General features: G+C 43.0%; 1 protein-coding gene and 1 long non-coding RNA gene across 2 annotated transcripts in view; one reads left to right on the forward strand and one right to left on the reverse strand.

Moving 5' to 3' along the window:
• Positions 1–4,707: 4,707 nt before the first annotated feature.
• On the reverse strand, positions 4,708–14,870 carry LOC119850552. The gene is made up of 3 exons (XR_005290934.2): positions 14,303–14,870; positions 7,930–8,074; positions 4,708–5,568 (listed from the first exon to the last, which is right to left on the reverse strand). It is a non-coding gene; the product is annotated as an uncharacterized LOC119850552 (long non-coding RNA).
• Positions 14,858–20,097, forward strand: part of IMPA2 (inositol monophosphatase 2) — a 34,964-nt gene continuing 29,724 nt past the window's right edge. The window contains exon 1 of the mRNA XM_038388742.2: positions 14,858–15,321. Coding sequence (XP_038244670.1) covers positions 15,220–15,321 — 102 coding nt within the window. The 5' untranslated portion in view covers positions 14,858–15,219. The remainder of the gene's footprint in view (positions 15,322–20,097) is intronic.

Consider the following 20,097-nt stretch of genomic DNA (forward strand, 5'->3'; position numbering starts at 1 on the left):
GATTGGAAGAGTGTGGGGGCCACCCTGCAAGTAGTAACCAAGGCTAGTGGAAGCCAGAGTGTGACAGACAGGCTGCTGAGATGAGAGCTGCTGGGTCAGGGGTGTAGTTAGACACCAGGGTTTGACCTACACGCTATTATGCTGTTTGTGAGTTGCCCAGGGTGGGAGCTACAACAGCAAAACATTGAGGCACTGAAGGTTCTGGGGCAGGTGATGACTCAATCTCTTACTGGTCCGGACTGCATCCTGGAATGTGACAACTGGATTTTGGGCATTGCCTGTGGAAGGGTCCAAATTTGCTTAAACTACACTCGTCCTGCGGGCCTGAAAAATCCCCCCAAATCCTAGATCTCTTGCAAAAAGCTGGAAGTTAGACAGGAATAGCAGAACATTTGTCCCATCACACACACCAAGGTCAATATTTTCAAAAGTGGATATTAATTTTGGGTAACTCAATTTTAGGAAGTCCCAAATGAAGTCAGTGGGAGCTGCAGGTGAACACCTCTGAAAATCAGGCCCAAGGTATCTCAGCTTGGGCACCCAAAACTAGTATAGCCTGTTGAAAATGTTTGCTTATATTTAAGAAGTGTAGTTGCATGCCACAGGTTACAGCAAATGTTGAAAGTCCTATCTTTTTTTTAACTGGAAAATATTCTTATTTCCAAGGCATGTTAACAGCATACATTACTGGCACATATCTGTAGTAGGTTTCAGAGTAGCAGCCGTGTTAGTCTGTATTCGCAAAAAGAAAAGGAGTACTTGTGGCACCTTAGAGACTAACAAATTTATTAGAGCATAAGCTTTCGTGAGCTACAGCTCACTTCATCGGATGCATTTGGTGGAAAAAACAGAGGAGAGATTTATATACACACACACAGAGAACATGAAACAATGGGTTTATCATACACACTGTAAGGAGAGTGATCACTTAAGATAAGCCATCACCAACAGCAGGGGGGGGAAGGAGGAAAACCTTTCATGGTGACAAGCAGGTAGGCTAATTCCAGCAGTTAACAAGAATATCAGAGGAACAGTGGGGGGTGGGGTGGGAGGGAGAAATACCATGGGGAAATAGTTTTACTTTGTGTAATGACTCATCCATTCCCAGTCTCTATTCAAGCCTAAGTTAATTGTATCCAGTTTGCAAATTAATTCCAATTCAGCAGTCTCTCGTTGGAGTCTGTTTTTGAAGCTTTTTTGTTGAAGTATAGCCACTCTTAGGTCTGTGATCGAGTGACCAGAGAGATTGAAGTGTTCTCCAACTGGTTTTTGAATGTTATAATTCTTGACGTCTGATTTGTGTCCATTCATTCTTTTACGTAGAGACTGTCCAGTTTGGCCAATGTACATGGCAGAGGGGCATTGCTGGCACATGATGGCATATATCACATTGGTAGATGCGCAGGTGAACGAGCCTCTGATAGTGTGGCTGATGTGATTAGGCCCTATGATGGTATCCCCTGAATAGATATGTGGACAGAGTTGGCAACGGGCTTTGTTGCAAGGATAGGTTCCTGGGTTAGTGGTTCTGTTGTGTGGTGTGTGGTTGCTGGTGAGTATTTGCTTCAGATTGGGGGGCTGTCTGTAAGCAAGGACTGGTCTGTCTCCCAAGATCTGAGAGAGCGATGGCTCGTCCTTCAGGATAGGTTGTAGATCCTTGATGATGCGTTGGAGGGGTTTTAGTTGGGGGCTGAAGGTGATGGCTAGTGGCGTTCTGTTGTTTTCTTTGTTGGGCCTGTCACAAAGAAAACAACAGAACGCCACTAGCCATCACCTTCAGCCCCCAACTAAAACCTCTCCAACGCATCATCAAGGATCTACAACCTATCCTGAAGGACGAGCCATCGCTCTCTCAGATCTTGGGAGACAGACCAGTCCTTGCTTACAGACAGCCCCCCAATCTGAAGCAAATACTCACCAGCAACCACACACCACACAACAGAACCACTAACCCAGGAACCTATCCTTGCAACAAAGCCCGTTGCCAACTCTGTCCACATATCTATTCAGGGGATACCATCATAGGGCCTAATCACATCAGCCACACTATCAGAGGCTCGTTCACCTGCGCATCTACCAATGTGATATATGCCATCATGTGCCAGCAATGCCCCTCTGCCATGTACATTGGCCAAACTGGACAGTCTCTACGTAAAAGAATGAATGGACACAAATCAGACGTCAAGAATTATAACATTCAAAAACCAGTTGGAGAACACTTCAATCTCTCTGGTCACTCGATCACAGACCTAAGAGTGGCTATACTTCAACAAAAAGCTTCAAAAACAGACTCCAACGAGAGACTGCTGAATTGGAATTAATTTGCAAACTGGATACAATTAACTTAGGCTTGAATAGAGACTGGGAATGGATGAGTCATTACACAAAGTAAAACTATTTCCCCATGGTATTTCTCCCTCCCACCCCACCCCCCACTGTTCCTCTGATATTCTTGTTAACTGCTGGAATTAGCCTACCTGCTTGTCACCATGAAAGGTTTTCCTCCTTCCCCCCCCTGCTGTTGGTGATGGCTTATCTTAAGTGATCACTCTCCTTACAGTGTGTATGATAAACCCATTGTTTCATGTTCTCTGTGTGTGTGTATATAAATCTCTCCTCTGTTTTTTCCACCAAATGCATCCGATGAAGTGAGCTGTAGCTCACGAAAGCTTATGCTCTAATAAATTTGTTAGTCTCTAAGGTGCCACATATCTGTAGTACTATCTGTAATAGTAAACATTTCAAATGCCATTGTGATTACTTTTCATTGTTAGAAACTCAAAGAAATATTTTCCCCTACTCTATTAGTCAGTTGCTTGACAAATATTTTTATCTCCATTTCTTTGTTTCTAATTAAGCTTGATATCAACAGCGGGTCAAATTCAATGCTGACATACATGGATAAATTGTATTCACTTCAGTGGATTTGCATCTGTTTATGCCAACAGTGCATATGACCCATAGCATTTTTGTTTTCAGCCATATTTGTGGAGTAGCACCATTGATTTATTATGTCAGAAGAGTTCTGGGCAAGGATAGTTTGATGCAACCTATAATACTTCAAGTGTAGCCATTTTTCACAAAGATTAAAGGATGAGACTGTGTCCTTTTCACCCATACACTGCCCTAATATCTTTATGAGAATGAGATTGATTATCCAGGGATTAAATTCTCTTTTTAAAATTCACATGCTCCTGTAACAATCCATCAAACTCTGATCTTCCCCCATACTAGTTCCACGTCACTTCTTTAATCTGATTCCCATCTGTAACACTGATGTCTCCTCAATCTTTATTGTCTTTCAATTTTTGAGCCTGGAATCAGAAAGTACCAGTCAGTTTATTAAATTCAGGAATCTTTTCAAATTTGTAAATCATATGCAGTGAAATTGTTGCCTCATTTGCAATAGGTTCTTCTCCAGACCATGTTTCCAAACCTTATTTTTCTCCTTTGTGTACAATCAGCTTGAGGAATGTATTTACTACTCAATTTCTTCTGTGTTTTAAGCATGGGTCTCTGTCGTGGAATTTTAAGAACAAGAGGGGGGAAAACAGATAGTTACTGCCCAGAAGTTGTTACCATCAGCTGGCAGTTCAATGGCCTATTTGAAGTGAGTGAGGTGTTCTCCATCAGTTTTCCTGCTGAGATGTTGCCGAATCATAAAAGCCTCCATCACAAATTGTAGTATTTGTTACCTTTCGTGGCAGTCTCAACAGAGAGAGAAATAATTAAATAGATCCTGGAGACCGAAAAACTCGCTCAGTTCTCAGTGGTTCTCTTCAAGACAGAGTGGGTGCACATTACTATTACTATTTTTAGAGTGTGTAAGTATGCTAGATACTTTAGAGGCCAAATAAGGGAGATGCATCTAATTTTAGACATGATACCATGAGTGAGAATACAGCACAATAAAGGAAGGAGAAAAGAGGAATGGGAGGATGAGGGTTACAATAAGAAGATTGCTGGGTTCGTTATCGATTTGTCTTGATGGTATCACTTTCTTCTGTCTTTTAGCTCAGTTGAACATTCCTGAAAGAGCAGATGAAAGGAAGAGGGAGAGGGGAATCAGGTTAGAGAGAGTAGAGTAAGAAGATGGGGAAGAGGGGCAGAGATAATAGTGGGTGAAGTGGGGATTAGGACACATGTCACCAACACTGAAGAGGGAGTGGGCAGGTGAGTGCTCTCCTGCAATACTGTTTTTCAGTCCTGGTCTCAAAAAAGATATAACAGAAATATGATGGTATAACAGTTCAGAGATGGGTGACAAGAATGATTAGGGGTATTAAAAAAAAAAACAAAAAAAAACCTCTTCAGTGAAGAAACACTGAAAAGATGGCAACCTGGTCTACACCTGAAAGTTATGTTGGCATAGCTACATCAGTCAGGTTGTGAAAAAAAAACTACACCTTTGACCAACATAGCTATGCCAACAAAAATCCCAGTGTAGACACAGCTACCGTAGAATCTCAGAGTTACAAACAACTGGGTAATAGAGGTTGTTCATGACTCTGAAATATTCGTAACTCTAAACAAAATGGTATGGTTGCTCTTTCAAAAGTTTACAACTGAACATTGACTTAATACAGCTTTGGAACTTTACTATGCAGAAGAAAAATGCTTCTTTTAACCATCTTAATTTAAATGAAACAAGCACAGAAACAGTTTCCTTACCTTGTCAAATCTTTTTTTTTTTTTTAAAAAACATTCCCTTGATTTTTTTAGTAGTTTAGATTTAACACAGCACTGTACTGTATTTGCTTTTCTTGTTTTGTCTCAGCTGCTGCCTGATTGCGAACTTCATGTTCCAAATGATGTGTGTGGTTGACCGGTCAATTTGTAACTGAGGTTCTACTGTACGTCAACTGAAGAATGTTTATGTCAATGTAGATAATGTCATTCAGAGCAGTGGTATTCCTACATCAACAGAAAAACTCCTGTAGGTGTAGGCAGCATCTACACTTAAGGGGCTATTCCAGCCTAACTATGTAGACAGGATCCTTAGTGTTCATATACCCTGAGACTGTTCATCTTAGACAGGAAACAAATAAAAGGTTATGCAAAATGTCCTAGATAGTATACAGAAGGTAAAAGAGGAACTTCTATTCATCCCTTTTCATAAAACAAAGAGCAAGGGGAGAGAGAGTCAATTACATTGAAATCTAGAATACTCAAAACTGATAAAAGGCAGTAGTTTTTCACACAATGCAAATTTGACTGTGAAACTCATTGCCACAATATACTGTTGAGGCCATGTGCTTCCCAGGATTCAAAAAAGGAGTAGACATTTTCATGGATAACAAGAATAGCCAAAGTTATAATAGTAATTATTAAAAACAAATGAACTTTGGAGGGGATATAAACCCTAATGCTTTAGGGCTTAGGTCAACATATACCTGTTGGGAATCAGAAGGAAACTTTCCCTGAGGACAGGTTTTCTCATAACTGTCTACTGCAGCACAGTCCTCAGAAGTAGCTTTTGCAGGTCACTGTCAGAGACAGGATAGTCGATAAGATAGACCACTGGCCTGTTCCAACATAGCAATTCCTATGTTCCTGTCAGTTGAAAATCTGTAACAGCAGAAGAAAAATAACACAATGAACTAGAGCGGTGGTAAGAGGAAAAAGTAGAGCTTAGGAGGGGCAGAGAAGTGTGGAGAGATTTTACTACTGCTGTCAGTGTAGTGGCTGTTCTGCAGATAAACTACTTCAGTTTCCAAGGTTATCAGTCCATCACCTTTTCAGAAGTACTACACTCTCTTCCCCTATCTTTGTGTGTTCACTCCACACAAAGGAGCTGCAACACAAACCACTATAAAGAACAGAGTCTTCTGCCTTTGAACTTAATGAAAGTTTTGCCATCGTCTCCAGTGGGCAGGACTGGGCCTTAACAATGTATAGTTTTGTTCTGTTTATTTCTCATTTTATTGAGAATCTGCACTGAATAAGGTACACAAAATAATATTTAAAAGTATATCTGATTGCAGAAAGAAGAAATAACAAATCATTATATTGTCATGCAAAATGCTTTCTCTCAGCGTGTGCCTGGTGCAACCACCACAAAAAAGGCAAATGTAAAATAAAAGATCAAAACTTAGTTAAGAGGATGAGTACTATCAACTAGATATTGGGAGGAAGAGCATAAAGATCTTAGAGACTAACAAATTTATTTGAGCATAAGCTTTCATGGGCTATAACCAACTTCATCAGATGCATGAAGTGGAAAATACAGTCGCAAGTATAAATACACAGCACATAAACAGATGGGAGTTGCCTTACCAAGTAGAAGGTCAGTCTAACAAGACAATTCAATTAACAGTAGGATACCGAGGGAGGAAAAATTACTTTTGAAGTGGCAATGAGAGTGGGCCATTTCAAACAGTTGACAAGAAGGTGTGAGTAACAGTAGGGGGAAACTAGTATGGGGGAAAATCAAGTTTTGTAATGACCCAACCACTCCCAGTCTTTATTCAGGCCTAATTTAATGGTTTCCAGTTTGCAAATTAATTCCAGATCTGCAGTTTCATGTTGGAATCTGTTTTTGAAGTTTTTTTGTTGAAGAATTGCTACTTTTAGTTCTGTTATTGAGTGACCAGGGAGACTGAAGTGTTCTCCTACTGGTTTTTGAACGTTATAATTCCTGATGTCAGATTTGTGTGCATTTATTCTTATGCGTAGAGACTGTCCGGTTTGTCCAATGTACATAGCAGAGGGGACGTGAAACTGCCGAACTGGAATTAATTTGTGAACTGGACACCATTAAATTAGGCCTGAATAAATTAGGATTCTGCAAAGGGTTCTTCAAAAGGTTAAGCTCCATGCAGGGAGAAGGACAAGGAGTGAGCAGACTATGGACAACCCTGCATTTGTTAGGGCAAGTACAAGGAAAACAAACATTGCCCACCCCAACCTTTCCCCCCATTCCCCCAAGACCCACAGAGATTACCAGGGAAGAAAATACATTCCCAGTCTGAGGCTGAATTACCTAGTCCACAGAGCCTTTCTACAGAGGGAAACCTCCCTTTAAAGAGGTATCAGGCAGCCACATTGGGGAAGTCCATCTGAGCTACATTACCAAGATTAGGGGTCACCAGGAATAGAGAGCCAATTTGATTTATGATTTTCTTTGGCTCCCACGAGATCCTCCACATTATTAGGTGACGCGTGGGTGGGGGCACATGGGGTCAAATGCTTCCCCACACACACAGATTTCAGCAACATTTAAATGTTCCGAAGGGACCCATCCAGAGTGGCCGCTGCAGACTCTGGGAAAGGACTTTGGCCACCTCTCGCTGGGAGGCCAAGCAGCAAGGAGGCAGCAGCTCACCCTCGTGGCAGCACTCACCTGAGTGTCCATGCAGCATGGGGGTGAGGGAGCAGCAGGGCAGCTGGCTGTAGGCTGAGGCTCCCCCACCCTCCCCTGCTACATGGGACTGCTTCTCCTTTCCTGCTGCTGGAGTCCCAGTGCTTCCAGCTGCCTGCTTTGCAGACTGCCCTGGGGCAAACACCCTGTGCCTTTTCCCAGGGCAGAGGCTGCTCTCCCACTCCTATAGCAGGGTTAATTTTACATTTTTTTTTTATGTCTGGGGTAGAAAATAGTGAATTCTGCCATCAGAGCTGCCTGGCAGATCTTGAATCCAATATTCTGATCTCCCTATATATACGAGGAGCTCCCAGAACAGATCTGAGAGCAGAATTCTGCCCTAAATGTTTAAGACTAGATTGTGACTCATTTGCAGCATTAGGGAGAGAATGGAGAACACTGCACCAGGAGTAGTTTCCTGGAGCATTCTGTCAGCCTGCAAAGGCAATCAGAATATGTCTGTGAACGCAGGGAAAGTGAACACCCTTTAAGTGGAGAGTGTACACATGCACTCCAGTTAGTGTAACTTTAGTGTAGAAGCGAAGAGCCACTGGTTGGGCTATGAATACCTCTTTGCTTGTGAGCAGGGAGTATAAACAATGGGACTCTTGTTGATATCTCCACAATTCCTCTAGAGATGTGGTAATGAAGCAAATCTCCTTGTAATTTACCTCTTCCTCTTCCACACTCAACAGGAAAAGCCAGAATCTGGCCCTAAACATTCATTTTATAAAGGTATTAAAAACTACATTGTAATTTCAAGTGAGCATTTTAACACAGTTGGTTACATGTTAAAAGCCTTATTATCCAGAACATCTCTCAAACAATGTTCCCTCTAATTTCTGACAGGCCGTGTGCGCAAAAAAATTCTTTTGTGCAAATTGTTGTGCTTCTGTGCAAATTTTTGTTCATGCAGTATTTCACCATGTGCGCAGGGTTTAAGATCTGCGTGCACCTGCACACATGTACACAGCTTAGAGGGAACAGTGCTCTCAACTGCAAGCACCCCAGTTACAAACCTCATCTTTAATAAGAATAATACACTCATCAAAGCTTTAGTGACAATGGCTAGAAAAAGTAACGAAAAATTCCATATGACTAATCCCCAGGTTGATAAAAGACCATCTGTAAGGGATCACCCTAAAGTGCTTTAATAATAGGGTGACCAGATTTCCCGATTATATAGGGACAGTCCCGATTTTGGGGTCTTTTTTTTTTATTATTATATAGGCTGCTATTACCCCCCACCTCCTGTCCTGATTTTTCACACTTGCTGCCTGGTCACCCTATTTAATAACAATGGAGAAAGTCACTAGCTGTGATGCTAGGGAAGTGCTCTTTTGCACTGAGGGATTAATAGTCCTGCTTTTAGTAGTTTGCTTTCCCATTTAGTTTCCCATTAAGAGATCATCCATTAAACCTGTGAAGTGACAGGGAATTTTTCATGACGATTCCCATGCATTTCATGCTGATTTCTGAAGGGATATTGGATTCTCTGCGTGATGCACCAATGAAGTAAAATTTGTTGCAGTGTACAGTTACTGTGAAACAGGGACATGACAAATTGGTGGCTGAGGAGTAATTAAATCAATTTCAGTTATAGCAGTTTCACCTTTGGGTGACCCTCCTTTCTGTACTGTACAACTGAGTGGACTATGATAGTGCACTTCAGATGGCATAGAGAATATTGGCATTGATTAATGCTGCACAACTGATTAGAACAGGAAACAAAGAATACCACGTCTAATTGAACGACAACTATATCAATCAATTAACGACAACTGTATCAATCCTGGAAGAGAGAGAGAAAGAGATCTACAATTACAGGTCTCTTTTCTACTTAGATCAAGAGTTACAAGTTTTCACTTCACCAGACTTTCATTTTCTAAAAGAAAGAAGCTGCACGATCCTTACGCAACTCTGGAGGAAGAGTGACCTGTAAGAGCAGCTAATCTAAGATAATGAGGCATTCACACAAATAATGAACTACCCGATAAAACAGCAGTATTTCAGATCCAGTCAAAATGAAACTATTTTGAGTTGACATGCTTAAATAAGAGTAATGTGTGTAGACGATGAGAGTTATGTGAGAGAACTCAGAACCTCATTATAGGTAGTGCCTTACCCCTTGCAGGATTGGGCCTTCAGATACATTTGGATAAACTCAGTGTAATCAGCAGAGTAATAATAAAGAGCCAGTGAAAATTTTCTGAGGAAAATGGTAGGAAGTTTTGCTATTTGTCTGTAGATATTACAGGAAATACTACAACTTCTACAGAATATTTGTGGGGTTCTTAAAATACTATTTACAGTAACTGATTAGCTTGGGGTTTTTTTGTTTGTTTTTAATGTGCAGCATGAATTGAACAGCTGCATAGCCAGTGTGAATTTGCAAAAAATGATGCCTTATTCAACTGATACTTCTGCCCCTAAACACATTTACAGAGACAAGGTGGGTAATATCTTTTATCGGACCAACGACCAACTTTCAAGCCACCTCAAAACAGAAACAGAAGTTGGTTTGATAAAAGATATTACCTCACCCACTTTGTCTCTCTAAAATCCTGGGACCAACAAAGCTACAACTACACTACATACCTAAAATCTTTGCAATTTAGTGTGCTGGAGGGGCTCCCCAGGGCTTATAAGAGCCTTTTGTTAAAATTCTACCACCAAATTGAAGGGAGTAGTACGATAATTTTTCTGCCTCTGATGGAGTTACCCACTTTCTGAATGCTACCAAATCCTCCCTTCTGGAGATGACTTATCCCTAAAGCTCCTAAAAATTCTTGTGAAGAGCATTTTCCCCCTTTACCATAAACCAGATTTAATCAAGTGTCCAGGATTTCCAAAATTGTTCTCAGGATACTCCTGAATCCACTTACTAGATTTTCACAGCAGCAGATCTGAGCAGCAAGGAAGGAAATGTTCTGCTTTGTATAAGAGTAACAAACAGATAACTGCTGAATTATAGAAGGAAAGATCCAATGTATTGTTTTGCTGTTGCCAGTCAATTAAGTAACTACAAAAAAATCTTCTTTCATAAATCATCTGTAAAAAATGGCAGCCATCTTAATCCTGCTTTAAGTATCTTCTCAAAACATGAAGCCCCCTATCTTTGTAGATTTGCTTATTATTTGCCAAAGTGTAACCCAGGGTTGGGCAAACTACGGCCTGCGGGCTGCATCCGGCCTGCGGGCTGCATCCAGCCTGCGGGCCGTTTTAAGCTGGCCTCTGAGCTCCTGCTTGGGAGCTGGGCCTGGGGCTTGGCCCACTCCAGCCGGGGCACTGGATCGGGGGGCCGCACCATGCAGCTCGGCCCCGCTCCGGTGCTCCAGTCAGGGTGCTGGCTCGGGGGCTGCACCATGCGGCTCGGCCCTGCTCTCACTCCTATGTGCTCCAATGGCCCCCTCTGGCGCTCCAATGGGAGCTGTAGGGGCGGTGCCTGCAGAGGGGGCAGCGTGCAGAGCTTCCTGGCCACACCTCTGCATAGGAGCCGGAGAAGGGACATGCCAATGCTTCCGGGAGCCACTTGAGGCCTGCATGCCTGAGCCTCTCCCCATGCCCCAGCCACCTGCCCGAGCCCTGATCTCCCTCCCACTCTCCAAACCCCTCAATCCCAAGCCAGAGCACCTCCTGTACCTCAAACTTCTCATCCCTAGCCCCACCCCAAAGCCGCACGCCCAACCAGAGCCCTCTCCCCGTCCCACACCCAACCTCAATTTTGTGAGCATTCCTGGCCCGTCACACAATTTCTATTCCCAGATGTGGCCCTCAGGCCAAAAAGTTTGCCCACCTCTGGTGTAACCTGTCTTTATTAAATACTGCTGGTAAATATTCTTATCCATTCTGTCTCAGTGTAGAAACAGAATTAGGGCCAGAACCTTGGGCCCGTGAAGCTGTGTTCAGCACAGAAACCAAGCCAAGGAGCAAAATGACTAAGCCACCTTTGCATCTCCCAAAACCTGAGGGCAACTGGGGGCTTGTTCATGCATAAGTCTAAGGAGTCTTAGGACTGTTTAAACTTATGTTACCATTGCAATAATACTTCTTAGTGGCCATTCTGTTCAAGATCATCAGAAAACAAGGTGCTCCAATCACACTCTTTCTGCCCCTTACATTACCATGACACTACACCAGCCAGAGAGAGATTCCTTCATGCAAGAGGAGTTTCCAGCTGCTGTTTTAGTGCAGCTCTATGTCCACTTTGACTGAGGATCTGACACTTTGAATTTAAAAGAATGTGTGTAAAGATTTGTAAAACTAATTAATCATGAATGTCAGTATTTTCATTTCTACAAACAAGGAGTGAGTTTGGAGTGAAGAAAGACAAAGCAACTTGCTACAAATCCAGCCTCAAATGCTACTTGTTGTTACCAAATCCTCCTGTTCAGTATGATGCCACATTTAATTGCAATAGAAAACTGGTTCCATGCAAAAGATCTGCAAACAGGCTCAGACAGCACAAATGGGGATGTGGCCTGTGGAAACATAGCATGAAAATGCAATGCCTACATAGACAAGGTTTAGAGGTGGAATAATCATATTCAACTACAGTAGGTTCACTCTTGCTGGACCGGTGGTATGTTCATATAACATGTAGAGACAGTAATGAAAGAAAAACAGATCATTCAAGACGATTAAAGAAACTTGACAAAGGTTTGTATTCACAGACCATCCTGGTTCCAGAAATCTGTGCATACTAATATAAATGGTCTAAAGGATTCAGGACAGAACTGGGAATCAAAAGATCCATCTTTATTACTTACTCAAGAAGAATTGCTGGGTGCTCAGCATTTATGAAAATTAGGTCACTTATTTAGCCACCTAAATATGGATTTAGGAGCTTAACTTCAGACATTCAGTTTTGCATGGGGTTGCAATGCCACTCAAATTAGGCCTGGTCACCCCTCCATCCAGGTGGAGGGAAAGCTGAGACAAATGGTGTTGTGACCTAGCACATGAGGAGACTGTTCCAATACAGCAGAGCACAGGGGAGTCTGCTGATCAACTCCTGGCAGCACCGGCTCATGCACTGTGAGATGGGTCATGGGAGACTCCCCAGCCAAGAGAGAGCTGGATTTCCAGCAGGAGAAAGGGGTGGGGGATGAGCGAGGACCAGAATAGGGTCCTTGAAGGGAGGACAGCAGAGACCAGAATTCCCTACCTTGCCCCCAAGAAATATCTGAATTGGCCCCAATTATAAAAAGAAGACTAAGGGTATGTCTACACCAGAAACATTACAGCAGCGCAACTGAAGTGCTGCAGCTGCACCACTGTAGCGTAGATACTACAGAGATGGAAGGAGTTCTTCAGTCACTTTAGTAAATCTACCGCTCCAAGAGGTGGTAGCTAGGTCAATAGAAGAATTTTTCCATTGACCTTGTGGTGTCTACACCAGGACTTAGGTCAGCTTAATTACACTGCACAGGGCGTGAAATTTTTCAGAGTCCTGAGCAATGTAGTTAAGCCGACCTAACTTTGTAGTATAGACCAGGCCTAAGTTTAGGGATTTACAAATATGTTTTTAAAATTCAAATATGCTCACGACTCAGGCATTTTTGTACTCATTTCTATTCCAACTGAAGTCAATGTTTCTGAAAGGTCGTCAAATTGACAATCCTGGAAAATGAAGTCCTTTAACCACAGAACAGGTACAAAATGACAATGAAAATTTCCACAACTCTTTTCCAAAAAACATATTAGTATGATTCCTTCTCTGTGCTCATTCAACCCTGTGGTCATCTTTGATGAGATTACCAACACCTTTCTTCTAGGATGTGGTCTGGACCTACCAACTGGAACTACCAACTCATTTTTCATTTTAGCTGCTGAACAGATATTTGATGGTAATAACTTTTGTTCACAATCAGCTAGATGGGACTGATAACCAGAGGCAAAGTCTCTAGATCTCATTAGTAATTTCTTGAGCTATTGAGTCCTCCCAAAGAAATAATCTGGAAAGGCCTTATTTTGACATATAAAGCAAAAAATTCCAGAATATTTTATTTGAACTTCTTGCTTGACAGTGTAAATACTGTAATGAACCGGCTATCTTATGAGTGTGTATTAGTGTGTGCCACTGCCCTCTACTAGATGATATCTGAACTACTCATCCTTGTGTCATAGGCCCTCTCATGTTCTTAAACTAAAAGAAAATCTCTGTAAGCTATGTGATAGAGGCCTGCATTATTGGACCAGTAGGTTTTTAGTTCTGTTCCTCTTGTCATTGAGGAGTTCAGGTGGACTATGTTGTACAACCATGACAACTCAGAAATCTACATAGCCCTGTATTTGTTACAATACACACATTTTAATTCTTCAGTACTGAAGACAATTGGACATAATGGCTGAGCCATCTTCTTTTCTCTCTATTCCCCTTGCTTACATCTCCTAATTTTCCAGAATAATTCCCTTTTCTTCTATAGGGTGGTTAATGTTATATTACAGCCTAAAACATGAGCATTTGCTAAAAGCTAAAATAATGGCTGTCTACCACTCAGTATCTGTCCTTTATTTCTAATTTACTAGCCAGTGTTACAGTATATAATCCTTAATGTGAAAGGGTCTCTCTTTCACAATAGTCAAACTATATAGGCAGAACAGACAGGTGCCTAGTGCAGCAAAATATTTAGGGAGTGCTGATTGTCTAATACATACATTATCCACTTTGTCTAGGGAGCAAATACCTGGGGACCTGCTAAAGCCACAGGAAGGTTGTTTTAAATAGCTTTGCATGTAAAATATAGTAGAAATCCTACTAAAGCTAAGATTTTTATACTAAATACATGACTGATTCTAACATATTTGCTGAGGATTTATTATGAAAGACATGTATTTATAATAGAATGTCTACAATATGTCCATCCAGCAATGTTCTTAGGGGGTTAACATTTAAAAACAATAAATATATCTTACAAATACAGCAAACTCTTAACTCACCTGTCAGGAGGTGAGTCAGGAACTCACGCCCTTCTCAAAAGCCTGGGGAAACAGATAGGTATTGCAGTACCCTATGCCCAGAGACCAAAGGGGTGGGGAAAATTAAGGGGTGAGACTGCTATACAAAAGGAGACTGCTATAATTAATAGACACTGGGGGACAAGAGACCTCATCTCAATTAACAGGGAGCTGGAGATCAACGAGGGGTTCAGATCATCACGGTAATACACTAGTGGATTCAGTGGATATTAATCCTTGGCATGCCCATCCCTGCAACGAGAAGGGCGAGTGTTGCTGTTCGAGCCTGTCTTCAAACTGCACAAAGGGGAGCGATTACGTGCAGCTCGCACGGCTTCTGAGCCAGGTGGCAGATCAAAGCAAGTAACCACCATGACTTGCTCTCCGCCACATCCTCTTCTCCACATCACTGAGTCACCGCTATTGAGCCTCTTACCGCCCCGGCAGCCCCGAGAGCTCACAGGAGCGGCCTGCAGGCTCGGAGCGGCAGCCTCAGGCCCTCTCGCCGGCTGCGTAGGCAGGCTCTCATTGCAGAGAGTGACAGGGGCAGTCCCTCCCCTGTGCACCGGGAAGGGGGAAGGGAAGAGAGAGGAGGAGAGAAACGGGAAAGGCGGGGCCAAGAGGGTGGAGGAGAGCGGGGGAAGGCGGCGGCAGCGGCTCGACAGACACCCTGCCGCTGGAAGCAGCAGCCGGCCGCAGCTGGAACTTGCCCGCTCGCCTCCCCCACCTACAGGGGAGAAGCCGGAGGAGTTTCCGAGCAAATCTGATTGGGTCGGGGGGAGCTGGAACGCGGCCCCCACCCTCCCGCTTGTGCGCCTTGGCGGTGAGATTGACGGGGAGCCCCGGGAGCTGCCTGCCGCGTGGGGTGCGCAGGCGAAGAGGCGGCAGGAGGAGCTGCGATGAAGCCCTGCGAAGAGGAGGGGCCGGGGGCTGCGGCCGGAGGGGACCCCTGGCAGGAGTGTATGGAGGTGGCGGTGCAGCTGGCGCGCCGGGCTGGGCAGGTTAGCGGCAGCAAGAGCCTACACCGATACCTTTGTACTTGCCTCGGGTCTTCTCCCTTTCCCCGGCCACAGCGAGGGGGCAAGCGAGAGCCATTCCTTTCCTCTCCCCCCGGCTGGCCCCTGCCTCTGATGGGTCGGTCACTTCCTCCTCCCAGGGAATGGAGGGTCCGCGCTTGCAAGATCATCTGCTCATGTATCGGTCAGGACTCGTGCTGCAGTCCGTAGAGAGTTTTCGGCGGCTCCCTCCTTACTACGGTCCCCCAAATAAATGCCCCTTCCCGGGGCGAGGATTAATAATGCTGCTGGAGTGGTAGGGGCAGGTCCCTGCTGCGTGCTGCAGGCTACGCTCCTGTGGGCTCAGCACTCCAACCTGTTGGTGCCTGCGATGTTAATGAGGGCGGGAGAAGGCACAGGCCGGGGGAAGGAGTTGCAGGAAATATCTCCAAAGGGGAGGGGATTAGTGTAAGAGTAGGTAAGGGAGCCAACTGGGTCAGGTCAAATGCAGTGACAAAGCTGCCTTACTTTTAGCCAGATCGCAGAAACGTCCCTTCTTCCCGAATGATAAATGACATGCCGCATATATTTTAAACACCTACAGGAACGTCTTAAACATTTACACTGAGTATCTGTAAAAGCTTTTCCTAAAGCATATGGGCTATAGATGTTTTTGTTAAAGTAGAGACCTGCCATTGCAGGCTGCACATAGGCTGTTTTCAGCATCGTGTTGAATAGAGGGATTTTGCTTTCATATAAACTGAGCATAGGTGATATTTTTAGCAAACATGTAGCAATGCGGGCTTTAGTCTATCATTTTGTTTTCTTTTTTCAGGCTTTAGCAGGCTGAACTGCAAATATTCAAGCCAGCAGTAATGATCTTTTAGATGAATGGTATCATCATGGAGTCTTCTTGAGGAAAAATGAGAATGCAGTAATGATATACCGTCTTAGTAGGGTATTTAAGGGAAATTCCACCATGAGTGGTTTTTTTCACATTTCAAAATAATTTCAAAATGTATCTAAAATAATGGTCTATGGTTAAGAGGTGGTTTGGGGTGGTTTGTTTTGTTTTGTTTTAATTCTCCAATTAGCAGTATGAAGGAAAAGGCTCCAATACACCATCCAGAAGCAGGCATATTTTGTGACTTGGAGCATTTTTTATATTTAAAAATAAGATTAGAATGATTTGTCAAAGCAAACATGTTTTAATGTATTTTCTTTCTTAGTAAGAAAAAAGAATCTTCACATGTATTACTGTAATATTATTAGTGCAGACAGTGATAACAAGGTTGGATTCCAGGGAATTGAGGATACTTCATATCATAATGCATATATCCAAAATATGTTATATTTCCATTTTATAACAGATAGGGTTTCTCTCTGAGAAAGTGAGTGTGTCAAAGATATTAGCTGCATGATTGATTTCTTGCCTGCTATTATCTTCTTGCTTTGCTAGTCTTCTCACAATGGGGCAGATAATGATCTCACTTACATTGGTGTAAATCTGGAGTAACTCCACTTCAACAAAAGTCACTGCAGATTTACAGTGGTGTAAATAAAGAATTGTCAACATTTAAAAGTTTTGTCAGCATAGCTATGCCGGTTAGAAGTGTTTAAAAAAAAAATCACACCCCTAACCAAAACAGCTATGCCAGAAAAAGCTATAATATAAATGTAATTATGCCGGCCAAAAAAGTCCTTTTGCTCTTATAACTTACTCTGCACAGGAAAGTGATTTAGAATATCATAACAAAAGAACTCTTTTGCCAGTATCACCATCTCCATTGGGGGGGAGGGGGGAGAACAACAAATCCCATTTAGAGTGGTAGCCGTGTAATCTGTATCAGCAAAAAAAAATGAGGAGTACTTGTGGCACCTTAGAGACTAACAAATTTATTTGGGCATAAGATTTTTGTGGACTAAAACCCACTTCATTGGATGCATGCAGTGGAAAATACAGTAGGAAGACATATATACACAGAGAACATGAAAAAATGGGTGTTGCCATACCAACTGTAATGAGACCAATCAATTAAGGTGGGCTATTATCAGCAGGAGAAAAAAAACTTTTGTAGTGATAATCAGGATGGCCCATTTCAAACAATTGACCAGAAGGTGTGAGTAACGGTAGGGGAAAAATTAGCATAGGGAAATAGTTTTTCCTTTGTGTAATGACTCATGCACTCCCAATCTTTATTCAAGCCTAATTTAATGGTGTCCAGTTTGCAAATTAATTCCAATTCTGCAGTTTCTTGTTGGAGTCTGTTTTTGAATTTTTTTTCTTGGAGAATTGCGACTTCTAGATCTGTAATTGAGTGACCAGGGAGGTTGGAAGTGTTCTCCGGCTGGTTCTTGAATGTTATAATTCTTGACGTCTTATTTGTGTCCATTTATTTTTTTGCATAGAGATTGTCCAGTTTGGCCAATGTACATGGCAGAGGGGCATTGCTGGCACATGATGGCATATATCACATTGGTAGATGTGCAGGTGAACGAGCCTCTGATGGTGTGGCTGATGTGATTAGGTCCTATGATGGTGTCCCTTGAATAGGTATGTGGACAGAGTTACAAATCCTTTTTAGTGGCCTTAGGTCAATATCTGTCTCAACCTGAGAGTTAGGCTATCTCTACACTGGGTAGTAAACCCAGATCTGTGGGATCCACACTTGCAGACCTGTTTTTTCTAAGCTCATGCTTGAGCATCCACACTTCATTGCTGTTCAACTCTCATATACATGCCAGCAGGTACACTCTACACTATGAAGACCCAAGTCAAACCTTGCTGTTTCTTGGGCATAACTCAGAGTTCTTAGCACCTTTGGTAGCCATGGCTGCTTTAGGGCTTGATTCATAGTGTATTGTGAGAGAACGTGTCTGTTTATCCCTTGGGACTTGACCAGAAGTGGTTTGACCCCGCTAGTGCATCCAGCAGAGCTATTTGGCTCCTAGCAGCCAGAGTTGTCAACATGGATCACCACCCAGTGGAAGAATTTCTCCAGGTCATGCTTTCGCTCCTATTTCGGGCATCAGCCAAAGCAACTGTGAGAAGCTGGTGAACATTTTGGCAGTGATATTTGTCCTACCAAAGGCATCTCTTGGAGGGGAGTACTGAAATCCAGATTATGGATTTCTGGTAGAGGTTAATCAGAACTACATCATCTGGGCCTTCCTGTTTGATTTTTTGTTTGTTTGTTTTGGGTTTGTTTTTGTTTTTGTTTTTTTTTGTTCGTTTTGGTAAAAAAAACCTTAAGAATGAGAATTGGAAGAGGAAATTCATCAGTCTCCATGGAATTGTTTTTTAAAAGGACATTGTATTCTTCTTCTCAAAGATGTTCATCCACGTTTAGTAGAGGAGCCCACAAACATATCCACCAATGGGAATTTTTTAATATACTTTTGGAATAGCGTCTCCAAAAATCAGAAGGCTGATAAAGAAATAGTTACATGAATATGTGTCATTGTGATGCTGTCTCATCTGGGAATGTACCTGCTCCAAGTCATGGATCTCATGCCTGAACCCGTTGTTTAGCTCTGTTTACGTATATTACATATGTGGGTCTGTGCCATGCAGTTTGGATCCGGTTACTTTGGAGGGGCATGGGAGCATGGATTAGGTATTTTAATTTTGGCCACTTTCTGTGCATAACTGGCCTGTATTGAAATCCCTCCCCATCCACTATACCTGTGGATTTACCATGGACTTTCTCACATCTTTTTTCTATTGAGTACTCTTTTACCAAATCCTGCTGCTTTTATTCATGTAAGTAAACCTATTAATTTAGGGATGACTTTTTGCATAAGTTAAGTAAGTGGAATTAGGACCTGTTGTGGGTTGTGGCTGCTCTGTAGCATTCCCTGCTGGCCAAGTATGGAAGGACAGGAAGACCCTGCCTCAGTTTCCCTCCCCAGGGTGGATTTTCTTGGCTTGCCAGACCCCGTGTTGTTCTGGAGAGGTGGCTTAGCCCTTCAATCAAATAACAAAACAAAACTTATCCCCTTCCAGGGTAGGGAAAGTCCAACTGAAAAAGTCCCAACAAACAAAAAGGTTCTCCTGCCCTTCAGGGGCTTCTCTTTAGCTCACTCTCTGGGCCCTGTTCCCAGCCCTTTTGTGGGCTAGCTGGGCGAGTCTTTCTGGCTCTGGGATCAAGCATTCAGACCCCAGTCTGATTCCCCCAGAGTACTATTCTCAGCCCCTCCTGGGCTCTGTTCCTTGTGTCCTTCCCTGCTCTGGTATAGAGCAGTGGGACCCCTAGAGTATTTGGCCTCCTGCAGACTAGGTTCAGGGTCTTCCACAGGAACTTTCCCACTCATAGTGGCTCCAACTCCCAGATGGATCTCTCTGAGTCCTTTCATAAGGCCCAGATGTCCATTAAGCTGTCACAGGGGCATGGCACTCCTTAGTGCCACCCCCACAGGCCCAGAAGCAGCTACTTAATAATGACACAGATGTGGCTGGCCTCATCTCGTCATATGTTTGATATTACAACAGTACTGGACAATATAGGTCTGATCTACTCTCATTTATGCTGTGTAAATTTGGAGACACTTCAGTGAAGTCAGTGGAGTTACACCAGTGTAAAACCAGGGGTATGTTGACACTAGAAGTGGCACAGCTGCATCACTGCATCTGTGCCACAGTAGTGTGGACACTTACTATAGTGATGGAATGGTTCGTCCGTCGCTGTAAATAATCCACCTCTCCAAGAGGTAGCTAGCTTGACCTAGCAGTGTCTACACCGGGCTTAGTTTGGCTTAATTACATTGCACAGGATGTGAAAG

Source organism: Dermochelys coriacea, chromosome 2, assembly GCF_009764565.3.
Source record: "Dermochelys coriacea isolate rDerCor1 chromosome 2, rDerCor1.pri.v4, whole genome shotgun sequence".
Lineage (NCBI taxonomy): Eukaryota > Metazoa > Chordata > Testudines > Dermochelyidae > Dermochelys > Dermochelys coriacea.